Source organism: Coregonus clupeaformis, chromosome 16, assembly GCF_020615455.1.
Source record: "Coregonus clupeaformis isolate EN_2021a chromosome 16, ASM2061545v1, whole genome shotgun sequence".
In the NCBI taxonomy this organism is placed as follows: Eukaryota; Metazoa; Chordata; class Actinopteri; order Salmoniformes; family Salmonidae; genus Coregonus; species Coregonus clupeaformis.
The window spans coordinates 40,040,374-40,062,615 of NC_059207.1; the positions used below are offsets into that span (position 1 = coordinate 40,040,374).

At 41.0% G+C, this 22,242-nt stretch overlaps 4 protein-coding genes across 5 annotated transcripts; 3 read left to right on the plus strand and 1 right to left on the minus strand.

Annotated features, from left to right (window-relative positions):
* The first annotated feature begins 3,984 nt into the window (after positions 1-3,984).
* On the plus strand, positions 3,985-8,654 carry LOC121584142 (5'-AMP-activated protein kinase subunit beta-1). 2 transcript variants are annotated; one of them, XM_041899980.2, is made up of 8 exons: positions 3,985-4,105; positions 5,328-5,513; positions 5,640-5,809; positions 5,939-6,032; positions 6,118-6,232; positions 7,951-8,084; positions 8,212-8,280; positions 8,476-8,654. In XM_041899980.2, the coding sequence occupies exons 2-8, from the start codon at positions 5,352-5,354 to the stop codon at positions 8,551-8,553; spliced, it is 822 nt and encodes a 273-aa protein (XP_041755914.1). In that variant the 5' UTR covers positions 3,985-4,105; positions 5,328-5,351; the 3' UTR covers positions 8,554-8,654. The 2 variants fall into 2 exon arrangements, with proteins under 2 accessions (XP_041755914.1, XP_041755913.1); XM_041899979.2 differs by having other exon boundaries at positions 5,333-5,513.
* A 1,944-nt stretch (positions 8,655-10,598) lies between these two features.
* LOC121584753 (phospholipase A2, minor isoenzyme) lies at positions 10,599-18,564 on the minus strand. The gene is made up of 9 exons (XM_041900839.2): positions 18,286-18,564; positions 18,046-18,129; positions 17,796-17,897; positions 15,417-15,678; positions 15,218-15,333; positions 11,817-11,912; positions 11,462-11,618; positions 11,085-11,212; positions 10,599-10,895 (listed from the first exon to the last, which is right to left on the minus strand). Exons 6-9 carry the CDS (start codon positions 11,848-11,850, stop codon positions 10,771-10,773), a joined length of 444 nt encoding a protein of 147 aa, XP_041756773.1. The 5' UTR covers positions 11,851-11,912; positions 15,218-15,333; positions 15,417-15,678; positions 17,796-17,897; positions 18,046-18,129; positions 18,286-18,564; the 3' UTR covers positions 10,599-10,770.
* LOC121584752 (phospholipase A2) lies at positions 11,906-14,698 on the plus strand. The gene is made up of 4 exons (XM_041900837.1): positions 11,906-12,878; positions 13,269-13,425; positions 13,645-13,778; positions 14,019-14,698. The coding sequence occupies exons 1-4, from the start codon at positions 12,830-12,832 to the stop codon at positions 14,132-14,134; spliced, it is 456 nt and encodes a 151-aa protein (XP_041756771.1). The 5' UTR covers positions 11,906-12,829; the 3' UTR covers positions 14,135-14,698.
* A 1,468-nt stretch (positions 18,565-20,032) lies between the features above and the next one.
* Positions 20,033-22,147, plus strand: LOC121584751 (cytochrome c oxidase subunit 6A, mitochondrial). The gene is made up of 3 exons (XM_041900836.2): positions 20,033-20,170; positions 21,508-21,656; positions 21,838-22,147. Exons 1-3 carry the CDS (start codon positions 20,068-20,070, stop codon positions 21,925-21,927), a joined length of 342 nt encoding a protein of 113 aa, XP_041756770.1. The 5' UTR covers positions 20,033-20,067; the 3' UTR covers positions 21,928-22,147.
* Positions 22,148-22,242: the final 95 nt, after the last annotated feature.

Here is a 22,242-nt window from a genome sequence, read left to right on the forward strand (position 1 = left end):
AAACTTTTGACTGGTACTGTATATAGGGTTGTTTAAAGGACAAATAGTTGTTGATGCACTGAGAGCTTGCATAAACCTAATGAAATTTGAATACAAATAGGGTTCAATACATACACTACTGTTCAAAAGTTTGGGGTCACTTAGAAATGTCCTTGTTTTCGAAAGAAAAGCAGTTTTTTTGTCCATTAAAATACAGTGAGGTAAAAAAGTATTTGATCCCCTTCTGATTTTGTACGTTTGCCCACTGACGAAGAAATGATCAGTCTATAATTTTAATGGTAGGTTTATTTGAGCAGTGAGAGACAGAATAACAACAAAAAAATCCAGAAAAACGCATGTCAAAAATGTCATAAATTGATTTGCATTTTAATGAGGGAAATAAGTATTTGACCCCCTTTCAATCACAAAGATTTCTGGCTCCCAGGTGTCACTCTTAAAGGGAGTGGGGGTCAAAACTCTCAAGAAGGCCAGTTTTATTTCTTCTTTAATCAGCACAACAGTTTTCAGTTGTGCTAATATAATTGCAAAATGGTTTTCTAATGATCAATTAGCCTTTTAAAATTATAAACTTGGATTAGCAAACCCAACGTGCCATTGGAACACTGGACTGATGGTTGCTGATAATGGGCCTCTGTGCGCCTATGTAGATATTCTATTAAAAATCAGCCGTTTCCAGCTACAATAGCCATTTACAACATTAACAATGTCTACACTGTATTTCTGATCAATTTGATGTTATTTTAATGGACAAAAAAATTGCTTTTCTTTCGAAAACAAGGAAATTTCTAAGTGACCCCAAACTTCTGAACGGTAGTGTACATGCCATACCCTGTGGTGTTCTCCCGTATCATAGCTTGGTGATGTTGTCTTACAGCTGCTCTGTCTTTTATTTTATCACCTGATGGAAAAATTATAAAAATGAATGTAAAATTTATTATATATTCATATTTTCTTACTTTTAATATGGAACTGAAACGGATGTTCAGCTACTTGTGGTATAGAACATACTGTATATGTGTGTTGTATTCCAATAAATGTTGTGCAATTTTAAAGTTATCTTTTGATTTTGACATTCTACCTGCTTGACCTCTCTCTCTCTCTCTCTCTCTCTCTCTATCTCTCACAGACAGACGCACACACACACATACACAAGCATACAGTATATGCACTTATTCATACACCATGAGGGCCTCTGCAAGCCAACAGTGATTTTTTTCAAAGGTTGAGGGCACTGATGGGTGAAATGTTTGTTTGGCTGACTGCCTTCCTTACTCCACCCTCATGCCTCATGTCCCACATTCCCATGTATCCTTCACACCCTTTGCAATCTGCAGAGTCTGGAGTATCCTGTATTCTGATATGTAATCATATCATCATTAAAGGCTATAAATAGAGGCCTGGCACTCAGCTGGTACCTTAAAGATGCCTTCAACAACCCAACATCACTTAGTGATTATTTGGATGATACGATGGTGGTGATGATTACAATGTTGACGATGGTGAAGATGAGAATGATGATCATTAAACTTTTATTTAATTTCAGACAAGAATTTAAGGATTCAACATTGAGCAGTGCACAACAAACTGAATCCATGCACAAACCAATAACTTTTTTTTATAAAACACTTGTGTTTTCCTATCTCTGAGGGTCAAAACTGTAAATTGTCAATTTTGTTCATTTGTATGATTGTGTGCAGTGCTCCCTTGTTAAAGTAAAGTTTAAAAAAATACAAATACAGATACAAACCTTTAGCTGCAGCACCTGCTAAGACTGCTTTTCACACCCCAGTCTGTGTTTATCTAAGTGGGTACACGTGGCCCAGTTGTGAGACTGTGAAATTGGTTAGCCGTGTGAAAGCATCAGAGGAATAAGTCAACCTGCAATGGTTGAGCAGCGATACCGTAGGTTATCTTCATCAGGAGTCATATGTGTAGACAGACTACAGAGGACTCAAAAGTCAGTTTTAGCATGGGCAGCCCCATTGATGACTTTCACCATTTTGAAGTAGTCAGCTGGGTGGGACTTCCTATGGGTTAAGGAAGGATCACAAAATTCCATCCAGGTCATCAGAAGGGATAAGCCAATTAATTATACTTGTAAGCAAACATTTCATAACTGCAGTTGGCAGTAAGTCGCCAACCTTGGCTTTATACCTGTTCAAACAACACACTCCAGTATGCACCCTTTCAGTTTGTTTACGAACTCATAGAAGTCGTAGAAGCAGAAAATGTACTACTTCAAAATGAAGATGGCCTCAACGGTGCTGGCCATGCTCTGAGACGCCATAATGGGACAGATACAATGTTGCGTCGTCCAACTATCTCCATGAGACAGACACATGATATTAGTCTTCTAAAACTTGATTGATAAGTGCCAAGAATGTTTTATCAGTGTAAACCCCACTTGCACAGCATTTCCATATTTATTTATTTATTTTAGGCTATCAAAAACTTGACTCAATGTTAAAATAAGAGTCAAATGTGATCTATTCAGTATGGCTGGCTAGGCTATATGGCAGGGGTCGGCAACAAGAGGCCCGCAGGCCAAATCTGTCCGCCGAGTAATTTTTTTGGGCCCCCAAAGTTTTTATTAAAACAAATAATAATAATAATTTGTGGGGGAGATTTTTGTTTTTGGTTAAACATTAATTTACTAGAATCACCAGGAATTCAGCAAAAAATAAAAAAATAAAAATGGAAATCTGTTCCCAAGTGTTCACACAAATAAAAAAAGAGAACGTGATCATGTCTCAATGTAATCCAGGTATGAAATTATTGTTATTTTCAAATACAATCTATTTTTTGGTTTAGTTGTCGAGTGGCGCAGTGGTCTAAGGCACTGCATCTCAGTGCTTGAGGCGTCACTACAGACTCCCTGGTTCGATTCCAGGCTATATCACAACCGGCCGTGATTGGGAGTCCCATAGGGCGGTGCACAATTGGCCCAGCGTCGTCCGGGTTTGGCCGGTGTAGGCCGTCATTGTAATTAAGAATGTGTTCTTAACTGACTTGCCTAGTTAAATAAAGGTAAAATTTAAAAAAATAAGTTTAATTTGCAGTGTACAAATTATTATAATTATTTTCCAACCATTTGCTCCAACAAAAATCGGCCCAAGGCTGAATCTTGTTGCCCATCCCTGGGCTGCGTTCAATACATACAAACATAATAGAACGTTCAAATGAACGGAAACGGTGCTGTACTGAACAACTAGTTGAAAAACGGGGAGGGGTTTGGTTGTGGGCTCAAAATGCACAGCTGCCTTTAAATACGTCACTCATTGCTACAAGCCACACCCCGACACACCCACCGACCGGAGCAAACGTATCTCAAAGTATGTTCAGGAACCTACATAACATTTGCTACATCAATTTTTGGACTTAATGATAAATTAATTATATGTATCCTACCCATTGATTATTGAAGAATATAACTTATAAATAACTCATGAGCGTTGTTTAACTGTCATACCACATCAGAACCCAAAATATAAACTTGTTTTAATCCAATATCTGTAAACAAAGTAAATGTAAACAAACACTATATAGCCTCAAAACATGGTTAAAACTATAATTTTGATATCATGGATGGTCAGTCCTTGCATCCATAGCTCTGTCTATGAATTTGAGAGTTGTTACATTTCTCCAGCCCCATCCCTTAGCTTTTTACCTAAACAGGAGCGGGGCTTAACGTGTTGTTGTTTAAACTCCTGATTGCCACGTTAAGGCTAAATTCACAATTAGGCATAAAATGCTTTTGGGAAACCGGGCACAGAACCTTTCCTTTTTCTAAACTAGGAATCCATCATGGCCAATGCTGAAATTTGCTCCAGCTTCACATTTTGTTTGTTAAATCAGACTATTGTTGTCTGTTGTGACCTAGAAAAGGTTACACTAGTTTTTGAAATGGAAACTTACTCAATGGTCTGAAAAATCATTCCGAGACAGGCGTGACTTCGAATGCGAGAAAACAGGAAGAGGTGTGTGCTCGTGTAGCCATACTGGCTGTTTTGGGTTAGGTTACAATTTACCCATTCAGGGGGAAATGGCGATAGGAAACACAATAGCGTAGATTCCCAGTATTAGAATTTCCAGAAATTATACGACGGTAAGAAAAGTGAAAACAATTAGGGCTACTTCAATGTTATTTTGGCATGGATCTTCCGGAAGTGATGTGTTTTTAAGTTTGAGTAACGAGGCAGTTTTTGCCGTAGATGGTATATATATATAGTATGCTATATGGTTTTTGTTTGTGCACGGAAACGCAAACCTAATGTCAGTGTGTGTCTGCCGGTGTTTGTGTTTTTGCGAGCAAGTTTGTGTTGGGGGAGGGGTCTTGGTCATGTCAGGAGACTGGGATCTTTTATCAAATGATTACATTTTGGTCTTGGCCACTTCTTAATCAACTACAATAGGCTTTGGTGGAGGATTAGCCAGCAGATCCGATGCTGCTTATTTACAGCTGCACTGCGGTCAGACAGCATCCCTGTGTATATTAAGACACCCGTGGAGCCTTTGCGAGATATGGCTCGGAAAACAAAGGCCCCTACCTCAATCAGGGATGAGAAATACGCTGTACTCCGAATTGTTCCATTATCCCAACTGTTACACGGAGCAGATTGAACGACTGCTAGTTTTGAAGTAAACTGCCGTTTTTGTCCTCTTGATTGTTAGCAATTCTTAGTACAACCCATTTCTCATTCCTGGATTGAGGTACAACCCATTTCTCATTCCGAGCCATATCTCACGCCGGCTCCGTGCATGTGTCTTAATATACACAGGAATGCTGTCCGACCCGGATCAAGAAGGAAATGCTCAGAATGACTAAATGTTCAACCAGACCTGTTTCTGAAAATATTTTCTGTCATATACATGTCAGATGATATTATAAGATATATTACATTATGTCAATGTTACTTGTATATAACAGAGCGGGTGGGTAATATACTCCTGAGTGGCGCAGTGGTCTAAGTGGTCTAAGGCACTGCATCGCAGTGCTAACTGTGCCACTAGAGATCCTGGTTCGAATCCAGGCTCTGTCGCAGCCGCCGCGACCAGGAGACTCATGGGCAGCGCACAATTGGCCCAGCGTCGTCCAGGGTAGGGGAGGGAATGGCTGGCAGGGATGTAGCTCAGTTGATAGAGCATGGCGTTTGCAATGCCAGGGTTGTGGGTTCGATTCCCACGGGGGGCCAGTATAAAAAAATAAAATAAAAATATGTATTCACTAACTGTAAGTCGCTCTGGATAAGAGCGTCTGCTAAATGACTAAAATGTAAATGTAATTATTGCTGTTAATTTTTTCATACTTGTGTGTTGATGATGGTCAGTGCAGTGGTTGTTGCTGAGTCAGTATGGGCAACAACAGCAGCAGTGGTGAGCGGGCCAGTGCTGGTCAGGGTGAGAGGCCCTATCAGCGTGATGATGGACAAGGTGCCAAGGATGGCGCACAGCCCAAGATCCTCATGGACAGCACAGATGATGCTGACCTTTTTAACACCCGAGAGGATAAAAAGGTACAGAAAGCATATAGATAGTGAAGTCTAAAGGGGTTAATTAATTCAGATTTATATTAAAGTTGCTGTAGGGTAGGCTATACCTAACTTTTTGTGATGGTGTTAATGTGAGTCCAATTGTGCCAGGCTCCTCAGGAGATCCAGGAGTTTCTAGCCTGGCAGCGGGACCTTGAGAGTGACAGTAAATGTCCCAGTCAGGCCAAGCCCACTGTGTTCCGTTGGACAGGCGCTGGCAAAGAGGTCTTTGTGTCTGGATCATTCAACAACTGGGCCACCAAGATTCCCCTCAACAAAAGGTGAGCAGTTTTGGGAAAACCCGAACAGAGCACTTTAATTTGGCAAAACGTGAATAGTTGATACTGATTTACATTTGAATGATGTTTCCTGCTCAATATTGATTGTATTGTGTTATTTTGATGACCCAGCCAGAACAACTTTGCGGCGGTTGTGGACTTGCCTGAGGGAGAGCACCAGTATAAGTTCTGTGTAGATGGACAGTGGACCCTCGACCCGACAGGGGTGAGTACAAACCCTCTCTCTGTCTGAATGATATAATACCATTCCCTCTGTGTTCAGTCTTTCAACTGTATTTCATCCGTCACAGGCTGTGTTGACGACCAAAACTGGCACTGTCAATAATGTCATCCAGGTGAAGAGGACTGACTTTGAGGTGTTTGATGCCCTCATGATTGATTCTCAGGAATGTGCAGACATGTCAGGTACTGATGCTTGATTACCATCATAATTCATGTGTTTTACCAATAACTCCATTTAGTGATGAATGCAGTTTCACTTCTGATGATATACACTGCCTTCGGAAGTATTCAGACCCATTGACTTTTTCCACATTTTGTTAGGTTACAGCCTTATTCTAAAATATTTTTTATTTTTTTTATCATCAATCTACACACAATGACAAAGCAAAAAACAGGTTTTTAGAAATTTGTGCAAATGTATGAAGAAACCCCCCCCCCGGAAATATCACAATTACATAAGTATTCAGACCCTTTACTCAGTACTTTGTTGAAGCACCTTTGGCAGCAATTACAGCCTTGAGTCTTCTTGGGTATGACGCTACAAGTTTGGCACACCTTTATTTGAGGAGTTTCTCCCATTTCTCTACAGATCCTCTCAAGCTCTGTCACGTTGGATGGGGAGCGTTGCTGCACATTTTCAGGTCTCCAGAGATGTTCAATCGGGTCCAAGTCCGGGCTTTGGCTGGGCCACTCAAGGACATTTAGCGACTTGTCCCGAAGCCACTCCTGCATTGTCTTGGCTGTGTGCTTAGGGTTGTTGTCCTGTTGGAAGGTGAACGTTCGCCCAAGTCTGAGGTCCTGAGCGCTCTGGAGCAGGTTTTCATCAAGAATCTCTCTGTACTTTGCTCCGTTAATCTTTGCCTCGATCCTGACTAGTCTCCCAGTCCCTGCAGCTGAAAAACATCCCCACAGCATGATGCTGCCACCACCATGCTTCACCGTATGGACGGTGCCAGGTTTCCTCCAGACGTGACACTTGGCATTCAGGCCAAAGAGTTGAGTCTTGGTTTCATCAGACCAGAGAATCTTGTTTCTCATGGTCTGAGAGTCTTTAGGTGCCTTTTGGCAAACTCCAAGCAGGCTGTCGTGTGCCTTTTACAGAGGAGTGGCTTCTGTCTGGCCACTCTACCATAAAGGCCTGATTGGTGGAGTGCTGCAGAGAAGGTTCTCCCATCTTCACAGAGGAACTCTCTAAAGCTCTGTCAGAGTGACCATTGTGTTCTTGGTCACCTCCCTGACCAAGGCCCTTCTCCCCCGATTGCTCAGTTTGGCTGGGCGGCCAGCTCTAGGAAGAGTCTTGGTGGTTCCAAACTTCTTCTATTTAAGAATGATGGAGGCCACTGTGTTCTTGGGGAACTTCAATGCCTCAGACATTTTTTGGTACCCTTCCCCAGATCTGAGCCTCGACACAATCCTGTCTCGGCGCTCTACGGACAATTCTTTCGACCTCATGGCTTGGTTTTGCTCTGACATGCACTCTCAACTGTGGGACCTTATATAGACAGGTGTGTGCTTTTCCAAATCATGTCCAATCAATTGAATTTACCACAGGTGGACTCCAATCAAGTTGTAGAAACATCTCAAGGATGGTCAATGGAAACAGGATGCACCCAAGCTCAATTTCGAGTCTCATAGCAAAGGGTCTGAATACTTATGTAAATATGTTTATTTAATTGTTTTGTATAAATTTGTTTTCGCTTTGTCATTATGGGGTATTGTGTGTAGATTGCTGAGGATTTTTAAAAAATGTAATCCATTTTAGAATAAGGCTGTAACGTAGCAAAATGTGGATAAAGTCAAGGGATCTGAATACTTTCCGAAGGCACTGTATGAATGAAGGTACCTAATTTCACCTGGTGGTTTACTGCACATTGAATCATTGTGTGTCTCTGTGATTTCAGACCTCTCGAGTTCCCCTCCGGGACCCTACCAGCAGGACCCATACATAACCAAGACGGGCGACAAGCTCAAGAACCCCCCCATCCTGCCACCACACCTGCTGCAAGTCCTGCTCAATAAGGACACTGGCGTGTCTGTGAGTGATGGTTCAGAGGCTGGAGAACATCTTCATTGGGAGTCATGATGGTGGAAATATGTTTTTATTTTCTCTGATTGGTGTCAATTTCTTAGTGCTAATTGTTTGTTTTCTATATCCTGAACAGTGTGACCCAGCCCTTCTTCCAGAGCCCAACCATGTGATGCTCAACCACCTCTATGCCCTCTCCATCAAGGTAAATCATTGCTTCTCTCAACTCAGATGTTTCCTCACTAGACCAGCCACCTCAGCAGACATGGGGTCAGTTACATTCCCTGTTGTCAGTTGAATTTGACACGGATAGAGCAATTCAAATCCAGTGTTAAATAGACCTCAACTCTGCGTCTCAAGACATCCATGCCTGATCCATGTCTATTTTATTTTCTTTCAGGATGGGGTGATGGTTCTTAGCGCAACCCACCGCTACAAAAAGAAGTATGTGACCACACTTCTGTACAAGCCGATATAATCATGCCATCCATGTGCTTCCTGCCTAGAAACGTTTTCAATTATATTATTGTATAATTCTGTGTTTTTATATCGATGATTAAACTTCTCTCTGATATCTCAGGTTAATTGTAAATATAATGACCACTTGAGCTTTATTAGTTGACACAGAGCTAAAATTTTCCCTTCAGATATCTTCATTTTAGCTCATGGAAAAATACCTGAATTTGCCAAACAGACACTTTTCATGCTAGTTAATGGAAAAGTATCATTGTGTAATCGTGAGACAAAACCAGCTGCTACAAAACTACACAAAAAAGTGGAAGCTAGCCATATAAATACACAAACCGGTGTGGACAAAAAGTTATTGGAATCAGTCCAGAAATGACCTTGTTAGACTGCTTTTGCATATTGATTCTTGATCTAATACCTTTTGATCTCACTTCCACTCATACACTCCCCAATAACTATATTACAGTGCAGTCGGGAAGTATTCAGACCCCTTGACTTTTTCCACATGTTGTTATGTTACAGCGTTATTGTAAAATTGATTAAATAGTTTTCCCCATCAATCTACACAGAATACCCCAAAATAACAATGCAAAAACAGGTTTTTAGAAATTTTTGCACACACAAAAAATTATCACATTTACATAAGTATTCAGACCCTTTACTCAGTACTTTGTTGAAGCACCTTTGGCAGCAATTACAGCCTCGAGTCTTCTTGGGTATGACGCTACAAGCTTGGCACACCTGTATTTGGGGAGTTTCTCCCATTCTTCTCCGCAGATCCTCTCAAGCTCTGTCAGGATGAATGGGGAGCGTCGCTGCACAGCTATTTTCAGGTCTCTCCAGAGATGTTCGATCGGGTTCAAGTATGGGTTCGGGCTGGGCCACAATCAGAGACTTGTCAGAAGCCACTCCTGCGTTGTCTTGGCTGTGTGCTTAGGGTCGTTGTCTTGTTGGAAGGTGAACCTTCGCCCCAGTCTGAGGTCCTGAGCGCTCTAGAGCAGGTTTTCATCAAGGATGTCTCTGTACTTTGCTCCATTCATCTTTCCCTCAATCCTGACTAGTCTCAGTCCCTGCCACTAAAAAACATCCCCACAGCATGATGCTGCCACCACCATGCTTCACCGTAGGGATGGTGCCAGGTTTCCTCCAGTCGTGACGCTTGGCATTCAGGCCAAAGAGTTCAATCTTGGTTTCATCAGACTAGAAAATCTTGTTTCTCATGGTCTGAGAGTCCTTTAGGTGCCTTTTGGCAAACTCCAAGCGGGCCTTTTACTGAGGAGTGGCTTCCGTCGGGCCACTCTACCATAAAGGCCTGATTGGTGGAGTGCTGCAGAGATGGTTGTCCTTCTGGAAGGTTCTCCCATCTCCACAGAGGAACTCTGGAGCTCTGTCAGAGTGACCATTGGGTTCTTGGTCACCTCACTGACCAAGGCCTTTCTCCCCCGATTGCTCAGTTTGGCCGGGTGGCCAGCTCTAGAAAGAGTCCTGGTGGTTCCAAACTTCTTCATTTAAGAATGATGGAAGCCACTGTGTTCTTGGGAACCTTCAATGCTGGAGACATTTTTGGGTACCCTTCCCCAGATCTGTGCCTCGACACAATGCTGTCTTGTAGCTCTACGGACAATTCCTTCGACCTCATGGCTTGGTTTTTGCTCTGACATGCACAGTCAAATGTGGGATTTTATATAGACAGGTGTGTGCCTTTCCAAATCATGTCCAAATAATATAATTTACCACAGGTGGACTCCAAGTTGTAGAAACATCTCACGGATGATCAATGGAAACAGGATGCACCTGAGCTCAATTTCGCGTCTCATAGCAAAGCGTCTGAATACTTATGTAAATAAGGTATTTCTGTGTTTTTATTTAGTGTAAATTAAAAACCTGTTTTCGCTTTGTCATTATTACCTATTATATTCCATTTTGGAACAAGGCTGTAACGTAACACAATTTGGAAAAAGTAAAGGGGTGTGAATACTTTCTCCAGTTACTACTTACACAGAATTATATGCGTTAAATACAAATGCAGAACTAACAAACACATACTCAAAAGAATGCCATTCAAACATTTAATCAGGTCAACAATTTTGTTGGCACAATAAATTCCATTCCAGCAAACATGACACACATCCATGAAACAGGATTCACAAACATTCTGTGAATCTACAGTTGTGAATAGCTCTGTAGTTTCAGATGTTTGTGTTGCTTCCAGAGGATTTGTCTTGGCTCAGGTGACACAGTGGGTTTTGGGGTCCAGGTTCTTGTTCTCAGGGTTGTAGGTGGACTGGGCGAAGCAGTTGGCGGCGACTCGGTCACACTCGCACACTGAGGCCTGGCACACATCGTTGGAAGCTGAGGCGTGAGGACACAGGTTTAGGCTCATGATAAACATTAGGAGCAGTTATAATCAGACAAAGCTGAAACCTCACCTTACTTCAAAACATCATTGCATCTGACAATATCATAGAGCTTGGGAAGATTGTATAGTTTATTGCAAATGTATGTCCGCAAATTATTTTGTTTCTACAGTTCAGTTGTTACCTGAACAGGAGACCTCCCCATTTGTGCAAGAGAATATGTACACCTTGATGTAAGGGACGTCAATGACGGGACGGCACTCTGGAAGATGCCTGCTCGCTTGATAGCAGAGGTCGTGGACCTCACAACACCTGAGAGTGAAGAGAAGAAAGTAATGAGTTTTCTGAGATGCACACAAAAACCTGGTCATGATGTCCCCTGTAGCTCAGTTGGTAGAGCATGGCGCTTGCAACGCCAGGGTTGCGGGTTCATTTCCCACGGGGGGCCAGTATGAAAATGTATGCACTCACTAACTGTAAAGTCGCTCTGGATAAGAGCGTCTGCTAAATGACTAAAATGTAAATGTAATGTCCAACACAAGTTGAATGAAATTCAGTTACCTATCAGTGTCATCCCTGGGAGTCCCAGTCCCCCCCAAGCCACACCAACAGCCATAGTTATTGTACATTAATGGGTTGACATCAGGCTGGGTGCACGTGATCATTCTGCCAAATTGCCACAGAGCCTGGGGCTGCAGTGAACCATGGGCTGCGTATGCTGGCAGAGGAGGGAGGTGAAGCCATCAGTCACACTATTGCACATATTCCTGACATTGAGGTTCCAAATAACATAGTTACAGAGGGCACACATTAATATTGTTCTATCGGAAATCATCTCAGACTGTATGTATATTCTTAGGCAAGTGAAAAAGGGGACAACAAGTTTCGAATCAATATTAAAATGTGACAGGCTTACCAGTCAGCAGCAACAGGAATGCTTTGGGATGCATGACAGAAGAAACATTGAGGGGATACACCAACGTTACCTCCTCTTAAATAAGATGAAGGGAGGCTAAAGAGAACAATTGATAAAATGAGAGGTAAATTGGGAGGAGTTGTCATACAGCCAGGAATCTGAACGATATCTTGGCTCAAATACTTTCCTCAGGTGCTAAACTGGTTTACCCAGGATTGCTACTGCTTTCACTGATACAAATTCAAAACAGAAACATATGAGATATGACACATAATTGAAAACACAGGTTGAATGTGATTTCTACATGACACTAAAATGACAGAGGATATGTTATGCTGTTGGGGGCTGCTGAGTAATACCAGCCTCGGGTCTATAAAGCAGAGTTTAAGTAAGTAAAATCCTAACTGAAATATTGGCTGGTGGATGTTTTATGGCTGGATTAAATAAATATTTTAATTCCCTATGGTATATCCAATCAAATTAGACAGATTTGTCATTTTTCCTCTTATGTTATATTGCTTTCTTAAAGCAGTCATTGTTAGGGTTAAAATACCAGCATTGTCCTCTATATCATATCAATTGCTAATACCATGAAAGGTAAATTTAGCCTTTCCCATAATGTCTTTCCAAAGTACATTCCAGCGGACAGCTGTGTAAATGACAAAACACTTGCTTAAATTCCCACACATTTCGATTCCACAACTGCAGTCAAGCCTTGTACAATGACTTAATGAGTCTCCTGTCTCTCTTCATATTATCCTGTCGCTCTTGAAAAATAGATTTTTAATCAGTGAGATTAACCTGGTTAAATAATAATAATAATTTTTTTAACATGTAACCGTTATTGAAATGTGATTCAATGCACCTTTATCACTATACACAGATCTATAAGTGTGCAGTCTACTGTGCACAGTGTATCTCGCCCTATCTAATCATCCAAAGCCTGCCCCTCAAGGCCATGAATCTATATAAATCAGTTGCGTTCCAGATCAGTGATACTCTTCATCACCAAAATGAGGTCTTCTCACACTCTGCTGCTGTTAGCCTTCTGTCTGCCAGTCTGTAAGTATTATTAATTACACTGTATGTTGAAACAGAGCTTTGATGCTGACTATACTTTTTAGTAACAGAGCAGTGTACAGTGTAATGACAGTGTCCAGTCATCCTGTCATAGCTTTCTTTTCTGAAAATATTCCTTCAGTCAAGTCAATGTGCACTGCAAAATATTTGACTCACAGCTGGTTATGCAAAATACATTTACATTATGCCATAAGGGCAAACCAGTCAGTTGTCTAGAATGTGACGTTGCCCAGTTCAACCATGATGCTATATGGTTCCATTTCAGTGATTCATTTAAGTTTTTATTTATTTCTGATATAAAAATGGTAATGTCCGGTGTAGATATTTGAATGTGCTCTGTCTGTCTGAGACGTGGCCTCTCGTGTGTTTCAGTGCTGGCGGTGCATGAACCCACTCCCTGGGCACTCTGGCAGTTCAGAGGGATGATCGTCTGTGTCAACCCTGACAGCTGGCCTGTGCTGGACTACGCTGACTACGGCTGCTACTGTGGGAAGGGCGGCTCAGGCACACCTGTGGATGATCTGGACAGGTACGCAGTCATGTAGGGGAAGACGGGGTCAGGGGTAATGAACACGGCAAGAATCTGAGAAGATGAGGATGAATTTGAACCTGGAGGTTGATGTGTACACTGTGTAGGTGGACGGTGGGAGTTATACAGTGTGGGGGGGAGGGGGGCTATATACATTCATTTTAACAGGAAGTCAGTCATTATACTTGTATTGAAACAGATGCCCTCTGTGTGTTCCAGATGCTGTCAGGTTCATGACCAGTGCTACTCTGATGCCATGCAGCACGAGGATTGCTGGGCCATCTTTGACAACCCTTACACGGAAATATACAGCTACCAGTGTGACAGAGCCTCTAAGACTGTCACCTGCAAAGGTGAGTGTGTTCAGCATAACTATAAGATTAAAAAACAGTCCCTTCGTCAAAATATAACTTTTATTCTGCAACAGTACCCTCTTTAGGATGTTCGAGTCCTCTGCATCTTTTGAATTTGAGATGTTCTATTTCCCTTCCCCCTTGAAAACCATTTACCATTACCCATCCTTCTCTTTCTCAATTTTCCCTCTTCCTCCCCTCCTGCCTCCTTACTTTTTCTTCTGTCTCTCTGTCATACAGAAAACAACAATCCATGTGAGATGTTTATCTGCGAGTGTGACAGAAAGGCAGCCATGTGCTTTGACAAGGCGGGGTACAACCCAGAGCATGAGCACCTTCCCAGTGAGCACTGCTAGTATGGAAATGCACTGGAAACCAGGACATAACCTGCAGTGGCCCAACTTCTCTTGAAATCAATCCCAGCTGTTATGATCCTATATGTGCCTCTGTGTTGGTTATTGCTATTCATAGACACCCACAGATAGAGTTGATGCTGAACTGGAAAAATATCTGATGAAAAGACCTCCAAGGAAGCTATTAAATTCTGACATACCAAGCTTTAATTAAACATTATTCTATGAATAATCTAATGTTATGCACTGTGTGCTTCTTATGCTCAATACCATAATTTGTGATTGTTGTATACAGTCACTGCAAGAAATCCATCCTTTCTCCTGTATCCTAATGTCATGTTATATCAGTGAGGCAGCACTGGCATAGTTTACAGCTCATGTGTCAATGGCAAACATGGGTCTACTGTTTCTCATTTCCCCTTTGCCTCACAGATGTAAGTGAACGTTAGGTTGCAGTCTGCATCATTCCAAAGCTTGCGTCGTCTGGGTGGACCTTTATGAAGCTGTCCACAGTCCTCTCCATTCACACAAACGTCCCAGTCGTCTGGGTGCCCTTTATCCCAGAAGCTGAGCAAAGACATTAGAGGGAAGGATATTCCCTATTATAATGTCTGATGACTGTGTTTTTAGGATGTAATACACTATATCCCTACTCCAGAGGAGGTTGGTGGGAGAAGCTATAGGAGGATGGGCTCTTTGTAATGGCTGGAATGGAATCAATGGAATGGAGTCAAACAAGTTTACATTTACATTTACGTCATTTAGCAGACGCTCTTATCCAGAGCGACTTACAGTTAGTGAGTACATACATTATTTTATTTTTTTCATACTGGCCCCCCATGGGAATCGAACCCACAAACCTGGCATTGCAAACGCCATGCTCTACTAACTGAGCTACCTCCCTGCCAGCCATTCCCTCCCCTACCCTGGACGACGCTGGGCCAATTGTGCGCCGCCCCATGGGTCTAAGTTGTGTTTGGTACCATTCCATTGATTCCATTCCAGTCATTACACTGAGCCTGTTCTCCTATAGCACTTCCCATCAGCCTCCTCTGCCCTATTCTCATCATCCCAGTATTCCCTTACTTTGGAGTTGATTTGTAGTCAGTTCAAGCCACTCAGGTCCAGTGGCCCTCTTGTGTTCTCTCCACAAGCCCAATCCAGTAGCTCTCTCCTGCATCAATCACTTGGTAGATGTAGTCCTAAACAGCACAAATAGAGCACATTTAACATAGCCCACAGCCCTTGATGTGAGACCAATACTGCATCACCTCCTTGGCCTTACCAGCTCATCCTCACTGTTAAGAACAAGCAGCTGTGCTCCCAGCTTGATACATTTTTCCTCTGAGCTGTTCCAGCTGAGCTTCCTTTTTTTAATGCCAGGCAGCAGCTATCCTGGAACGACCACCAGTCTTCACTACAAGTTCCTGAGGAGGACACAATGTTTTGCACAATGGATAGGGATGGTCTTTATCTACCAATAAGTCACTTACCTCTCACTGGAATTTGAAATTCATAATAATAGACATGGTTGATAGTAGCTGGGTCTGAAAGGGACAGGAGGAGGAGAGTGAATAATGCTTCTACAATGTTATCTAATTATATATACACTCAGTGGTCAGTTTATTCACGTTCACGTTCACGGTTCGCTCCTACAGACAGTGAGTCACGAGGCTGTGGCTTGCTATATAAAGCAGGCAGACAGGCATTGAGGCATTCAGTTACTGTTCCATTGAACGTTAGAATGGGCAAAACGAGTGACCTAAGCGACTCGTCTGAAGTCGGTACCGCCGATGTGCCAACTTCTGTCTGTAGCGTCAGAACCGTTTTGGGCTACAAACTAATATGACCCCACTGTGGAAAGGGGAGACTCACGAACACGATGGTGTTCTCCATTTTTTCTCTACGGGACTTGTTTTGCTCTACAAGTGTCACAGGACTCATCTGAAGGTAACCTGGTACCGGTTTAAAATGAAATGGAAGTATGTAGGTAGTTTTGTGCCAGAAAGGGGTTAAATATGTGTCCAAAAAACAAAAATGTTTCCTGAGCTTTCTTATATCTCCTAGATATAGGACAGACACTTCCTTATGATTTATTTTTTGCCTGTCTGTTTTGCCATTTATGAATGGATTATTCAATGCGTTTCTATGGGCTGTAGTAGTAAAGGCCAAATTCAATATTTTATCAAATAATTAACAACAGCAAAACATATTATACCTACAGGGGTCCTAAAATTCAAAATTCTATAGCTAAATGATCCATGGTATCACCATTTTAAAACAATTCCATATGTTTGCTTAGTACACACATTCCCCATGTACACATAGAAACAGGTTATTTCTGAAACAATAGGGCAATCTTTGATCTGCCTAATGGAGTTCTGAAATGTCATTTTGTTTTCCCACAAGTGATCATAATGCCCTTCCATATGGTAGTGATTGTTCTGACACTCCCTATGGAATAGCACATACAGTAAGCTCCAAAAGTATTGGGACAGTGACACATTTTTTGTTGTTTTGGCTCTGTACTCCAGCACTTTGGATTTGAAATGATATGGTCTGAAAGTGCAGACTGTGTAATTTTAGGGTATTTACAGCACTTTTTGTACATAGTCCCCCGATTTTAGGGGACCAAAAGTATTGGAACAAATTCACTTATATGTGTATTAAAGTAGTCAAACGTTTAGTATTTGGTCCCATATTCCTAGCACGCAATGATTACATCAAGCTTGTGACTCTACAAACTTGTTGAATCCATTTGCTGTTTGTTTTGGTTGTGTTTCAGATTATTTTGTGCTCACTAAAGATGAATGGTGAATAATGTATTTTGTCATTTTGGAGTCACTTTTATTGTAAATAAGAATAGAATATGTTTCTAAACACTTCTACATTAATGTGGATGCTACCATGATTAAGGATTGTCCTGAATGAATTGTGAATAATGATGAGTGAGAAAGTTACAGGCGCACAAATATTATACCCCGTAGACATGCTAACCTCTTATCATTACAATAACAGGGAAGGTTAACATTTATGGGGAGGCATGATCTTTGTGCCTCTGTAACTTTCTTACACATCATTATTCACGATTCATTCATGATTATGCATAATCATGGTAGCATCCACATTAATAAAGAAGTGTTCCAAAACATATTGTATTCTTATTTATAATAAAAGTGACTCCAAAATGACACAATACATTATTCGCCATTCAGTTCTTATTGGGCAAAACATAATCCTAAACAGAAACACAACCAAAACAAACTGCAAATGCATCCAACAAGTTTGTAGTCACAAGCGTGCCAGGAATATGGGACCAAATACTAAACTTTTGACTACTTTAATACACTAGAAGTGAATTTGTCCAAATACTTATGAATTCTTCAAATGGGGGGACTAGATACATAAAGTGCTTTTATTTCTAAATGGTGAAACAAATATGTATGAAAATACCCTCAGATACAGTATAAGGGGACAAATGAAACATTTGATCTCAAATCCAAAATGCTGGAGTATAGAGGCAATTTTTTGGTTTATTTAAAAGCTTCACTGTCCAAATAAATACAGAGGGGAGTGTATATGTCTAATAAAATATATAATCCTTCAACAAGAGTCAGAGGTTTATTAGTCCTTTAGTAATAAAAGCCTTTAAACATCACTGTACCTGAACTGGAAGAGGAAGATGTGGCACAAGCACTCATCACAGTCTTGTTCAGGGACTCAAGGTAAAGATGGACATCAACTATCGCCTGGTTTAACAGAGAGACTTAGGAAAATGGAGACAGGGTTGATTAAAAAAAATATATATTAAATTATCAATTGGTGGAAATAAAATAGAGAGCTTAACAATACCATTTTATTTGTCTTGCCCCCCCTTGAATGATAAATGATCAGTATAATTAAGCAAGCCTTACATTTAAGTCCAGTTATCAGCAGTAGTATCAACAGGAGAAGCACCAAGACACCATACAGGAGTTAAACCACCCTGCCCTGCATACCTGAAATAATATACATGGAGAAAATGATATGGAATATGAGGGCACAAAACAGATATTGAATCTGTGTTGGTCCCATGGATAACCTATTGTAGATTAATTTACCTCTTTGTGGAATTATTTTCCTCCGACTGTGGTTACTCTCAATGTCAGACTTACCAAATTGATCATACTGAATGGAATCCATTTCTGGAGGAGAGATTTCCACATTGAAAATGAACTGAGGTATGTAATGCTTTTGTCAGCAATATGCCCTGACTCAAAATGAAACATGTCACTCATCCCGTCCAGACATTTGCAATTTAGAGATATAATAGCTGGTAATCCATAATGCATGTCAAGTTCAAATGATCCAAATGAACCTGTGCTGTAGTAGTGATTTTATTTGTGCCAGGACAGTAAAGCAAATTAAAAGACAGTTAGATGATAGGAGCTCTTGTGTTTTAAGGTCATAGATTAAATAGTTGAATATTAACCTCTCAATCAATAGTCTCTATGCAAACATGCATCTCACAATCTCATGAAATACAGACACTATGATGATTGTGTATCTAAATCTCAACACACAGACTGGAGGAAAGTAGAGAATAATGTATTTAATTATGTGATTAAGTTTAGATATGAAAGTCCAGGTTCTAAATGTTGTAGGCTACATACATATCATAAATGTTTAGGCGAATCTGATGATGGTGAGAATGATTAGGCTGCCTACTACCAAACACAAACCTAACAAAATCTTGGAACTCGGACACCCACTCTGCACATATCCCTTACCTCCCTCCTGTTATGTTCATGGAAATGTGAACACCTCTCAGCTGATCTATCAGTCTGTCCAGTCTTCTTCTGGTCTCTGACCAAAGGTTCAAAGTTGTGTTTGTGTCTAGTCCTCCCACTGAGTTTGTTACATATATTGAACAAAGAATTCTGAGAAGCAGCCAATCCAAGCTTAATATAAAGAACAATATAGAATATTTGATAGCCTAGGCCTAGGCTATATCAGAAGTCAAGATTATTATGAACTCATTCAGACAGAGTAGAATTTGCCATACGGTTCATACAGTTGGGTCTGTATTTGGTGATTTAGTTTACTGTAGATGCAAAACTGTAGAATCTGGTACAATGTTGGTTAGGGTCATTTTCTCACATAGTCTGCATAGGGCTACAGCTAGTAGGCTACTGTCAAAAAGTATAGTTAAAGTAACTGTCCAGTGAAAATCTCACTTTTAAAAGTTAATATTCTGTTAACTCATACCCAAATAATGTTGTTGACTTATCCTATACTCCAGTGGAGGCTGCTGAGCGGAGGACGGCTCATAATAATGGCCGGAACAGAGCGAATGGAATAGCATCAAACACATGGAAACCATGTGTTTGATATATTTGATACCATTCCACGTATTCCGCTCCAGCCATTACCACGAGCCCGTCCTCCCCAATTAAGTTGCCACCAACCTCCTGTGCTATACTCCTATTTGTGGCCAAAGCATAAATTGGAGGGGGAAGAAAATACTTCAGAAACCCCACCTCAAACTTGTATCTCAAACAGAACGTTTAAAAAATGGTTACTGTTGATGATGTCATCCTCATGAGGAGGATGAGCTGGCCAATCAGCGGTCTACTTGCATTCATATTTTTAATGACTGGTATAAGCCCACACCATTCTGTTGTTGGGGTACGCCCAAACCATTCCAACACAAAAAAGGTGCTTTTTAACATACTTTATTGCCATTTTTTGGAAAGAAAAGTATTTCACTAATATTGTATTTAATTATAGATAATATTTAATAGAAATCTGGAAACACTGGACAGTTACTTTAAAACAGCTTGACCTCTTTTTTTCCAGACTTCAGCTCTAAGTGGCATGGTGGTTGATTTAAGCAGAGCACGTTTCCCCTACATCACTTCCGTTCATCTGCTGATCGGGTCAGAAAGACAGTGACAATGGCGGCGGTCGGAAGAATTTCTCAAGCGCTCCTGCGGTCCTCATTGATCCAGAGTCGTCAACTCTCTGCCACAGCGGCCCATGGTCATGGAGAGCAAACAGGTAATGCCACACAAGCATTGCTCAAACGACACGATTTACTAATGATAAGACCATACACATATTATTGGAGGACGTGGTAGTTTAGTGACCTTGCTAGCTAACGCGTAGCTAGTTAGCGCGAGGCAGCATAACAGTTCCTGTTTTCGATAACGTTAGCTAACTAGCTAGGTTAGAGGAATTTGGGAATCAACCACATACCTAGCTACACACACAGGAATCGTTGGCAATTGCTAAATCCCCATCCTATATTAGCCAGATGGCTGGATTAACACAATGTTAGACTAGTTAGCTAGCTAGGGCTCATTTGCAGAAGAGACCTTGTCCTTGGTCTCAACATGACTCCCTGTTGAAATAAAGGTTAAATAAAAAAGTTGACTATCGTAACTAACCAGTTAGTTATCTAGAAGAGCTAGTTATAGTGTATGCAGTTTTCAAACCTACCAAACATCTATCTAGGTTATTTGGTGTGTTTGAATGGCCCATCTCAGATTTAGCTAGCTAACGTTAACTCAGTATGTGCAGGCAATGAAGAAACCAATTTATTAAAATCAGTTTCACAATTGTGATTAACAGTGTCAATGTCATGGTGTCAGTTAGCAAGCTAATATAGCCTTAGTGAATTAAAGGAGAGTACACTAATTTCAACCACAATTTAGGCCTAGTTCAGGGGTAGGAAACCTTGTTCCTGGAGTGCTGCAGGGCTTTGTCAACCTAGCATGACACCTTATTCAACCAATAACTTATTTACCAACAGTAATTTGCTCAATTCTACACATCTGGTCTCCCAGGTCAGCAAAATGTTAAATCTGGCACTCCAGGACCAGGGTTACCTACCCTGTGTGCAGTAGTTCAAATGTGGTTAAATACTCAATACTGAACCTCGGTAAACTGTACTTCAGCAGGCACAAAACTTCAAATGCCTCACGCAGTGATCATGGTTTATATTTGTAAAAATACATGATTGGATTAGCCAAGTTATTAACATCAGACATGAACAAAGTCAGAGGAGGCTCTTTGGAAATGGCAACTCAACAGTACATGACCTGCACCTGTTGCACTTTGGTGGTTGCCTTTGACATTGACAAGTGCAGAGATTGAGATACTTGGGATTTCAATGGTTTGTACACTTGTGCACACATTCAAAGGAAAGTTACGGATTTAGCATTCCAGTGACATCAAAGTAGCTATGTTAGTTTTCAACATGTCTCACATCACAATGTGTCCAAACAGAAAATAAAGGTCAAATGTATTAACTATAACTGGCTTAAGTGTAAATAAAGCCATTGTTACTCATCAAACAACAATGTATTTTTTGGTTTTCTTTGTTTCTTCTCCAGCTAGAACATGGAAGATCCTCTCCTTTGTGGTTGCCCTTCCGGGAGTTGCAGTGTGCATGTTGAACATGTACCTGAAGATGCAGCACCATGCTGCACACCATGTGGAGCCAGAGTTTGTCCCTTACAGCCATCTTCGCATTCGCAGCAAGGTCTGATTTTTTAAATTTTTTATTTAAGTATCCTAGATACTAAATACAGTTATTGTTTCAAAACATTTATTTGATTATACTTTTTGGGATTGTCTAATTTTGCCTAGAGTAGTTAGACAGTTTAATGTGCCCCCTGTTAATTTAGTTTGCCATTATGTTAACTTGATTCTTCTCTCACCAGCGTTTCCCTTGGGGGGATGGCAACAAGAGCCTGTTCCACAACCCTGAAGTGAATGCCCTCCCTGATGGCTATGAGGGACGCGAAGAGTGATCTCTCCCTCAGACCACCTCACACACTGGGACCAGTCTCTTCCCTCAATTCATTACTCTGTTACTGGACCACACTCCCCAAACAGTTTACTCTTCTCTATTATATTATGTTTACCTCTGTGCATCTGTCACAAGGGACCCAAAATGTTAGTTACATTTTTCTGGACCATTTAACACGATGTCTGCGTAAACTTAACTAAAATAAATAATTATTACCGAAATACATTGTGGTGTTATTTTTAACTCTCAAATTGACACAATATATCAGATGGTTTCTAATGTCCGTTTTTCCAAATGTGTTTTAGAGTAACGAAAG

Bases quoted from the DNA above. Each gene is read 5' to 3' on its own strand.
- LOC121584751 (XM_041900836.2), top strand. From the start codon at position 20,068: ATGGCGGCGGTCGGAAGAATTTCTCAAGCGCTCCTGCGGTCCTCATTG. The intron at 20,171-21,507 runs GTAATGCCACAC...TTTCTTCTCCAG, and splicing joins TGGTCATGGAGAGCAAACAG to CTAGAACATGGAAGATCCTC. The intron at 21,657-21,837 runs GTCTGATTTTTT...TTCTCTCACCAG, and splicing joins ATCTTCGCATTCGCAGCAAG to CGTTTCCCTTGGGGGGATGG.
- LOC121584142 (XM_041899980.2), top strand. From the start codon at position 5,352: ATGGGCAACAACAGCAGCAGTGGTGAGCGGGCCAGTGCTGGTCAGGGT. The intron at 6,033-6,117 runs GTGAGTACAAAC...CATCCGTCACAG, and splicing joins GGACCCTCGACCCGACAGGG to GCTGTGTTGACGACCAAAAC. The intron at 6,233-7,950 runs GTACTGATGCTT...CTGTGATTTCAG, and splicing joins GGAATGTGCAGACATGTCAG to ACCTCTCGAGTTCCCCTCCG.
- LOC121584752 (XM_041900837.1), top strand. From the start codon at position 12,830: ATGAGGTCTTCTCACACTCTGCTGCTGTTAGCCTTCTGTCTGCCAGTC. The intron at 13,426-13,644 runs GTACGCAGTCAT...TGTGTGTTCCAG, and splicing joins CCTGTGGATGATCTGGACAG to ATGCTGTCAGGTTCATGACC. The intron at 13,779-14,018 runs GTGAGTGTGTTC...TCTGTCATACAG, and splicing joins TAAGACTGTCACCTGCAAAG to AAAACAACAATCCATGTGAG.
- LOC121584753 (XM_041900839.2), bottom strand. From the start codon at position 11,850: ATGCATCCCAAAGCATTCCTGTTGCTGCTGACTG. The intron at 11,213-11,461 runs GTAACTGAATTT...CTTCACTCTCAG, and splicing joins CCCAGGGATGACACTGATAG to GTGTTGTGAGGTCCACGACC. The intron at 10,896-11,084 runs GTAACAACTGAA...CTCACGCCTCAG, and splicing joins TGGGGAGGTCTCCTGTTCAG to CTTCCAACGATGTGTGCCAG.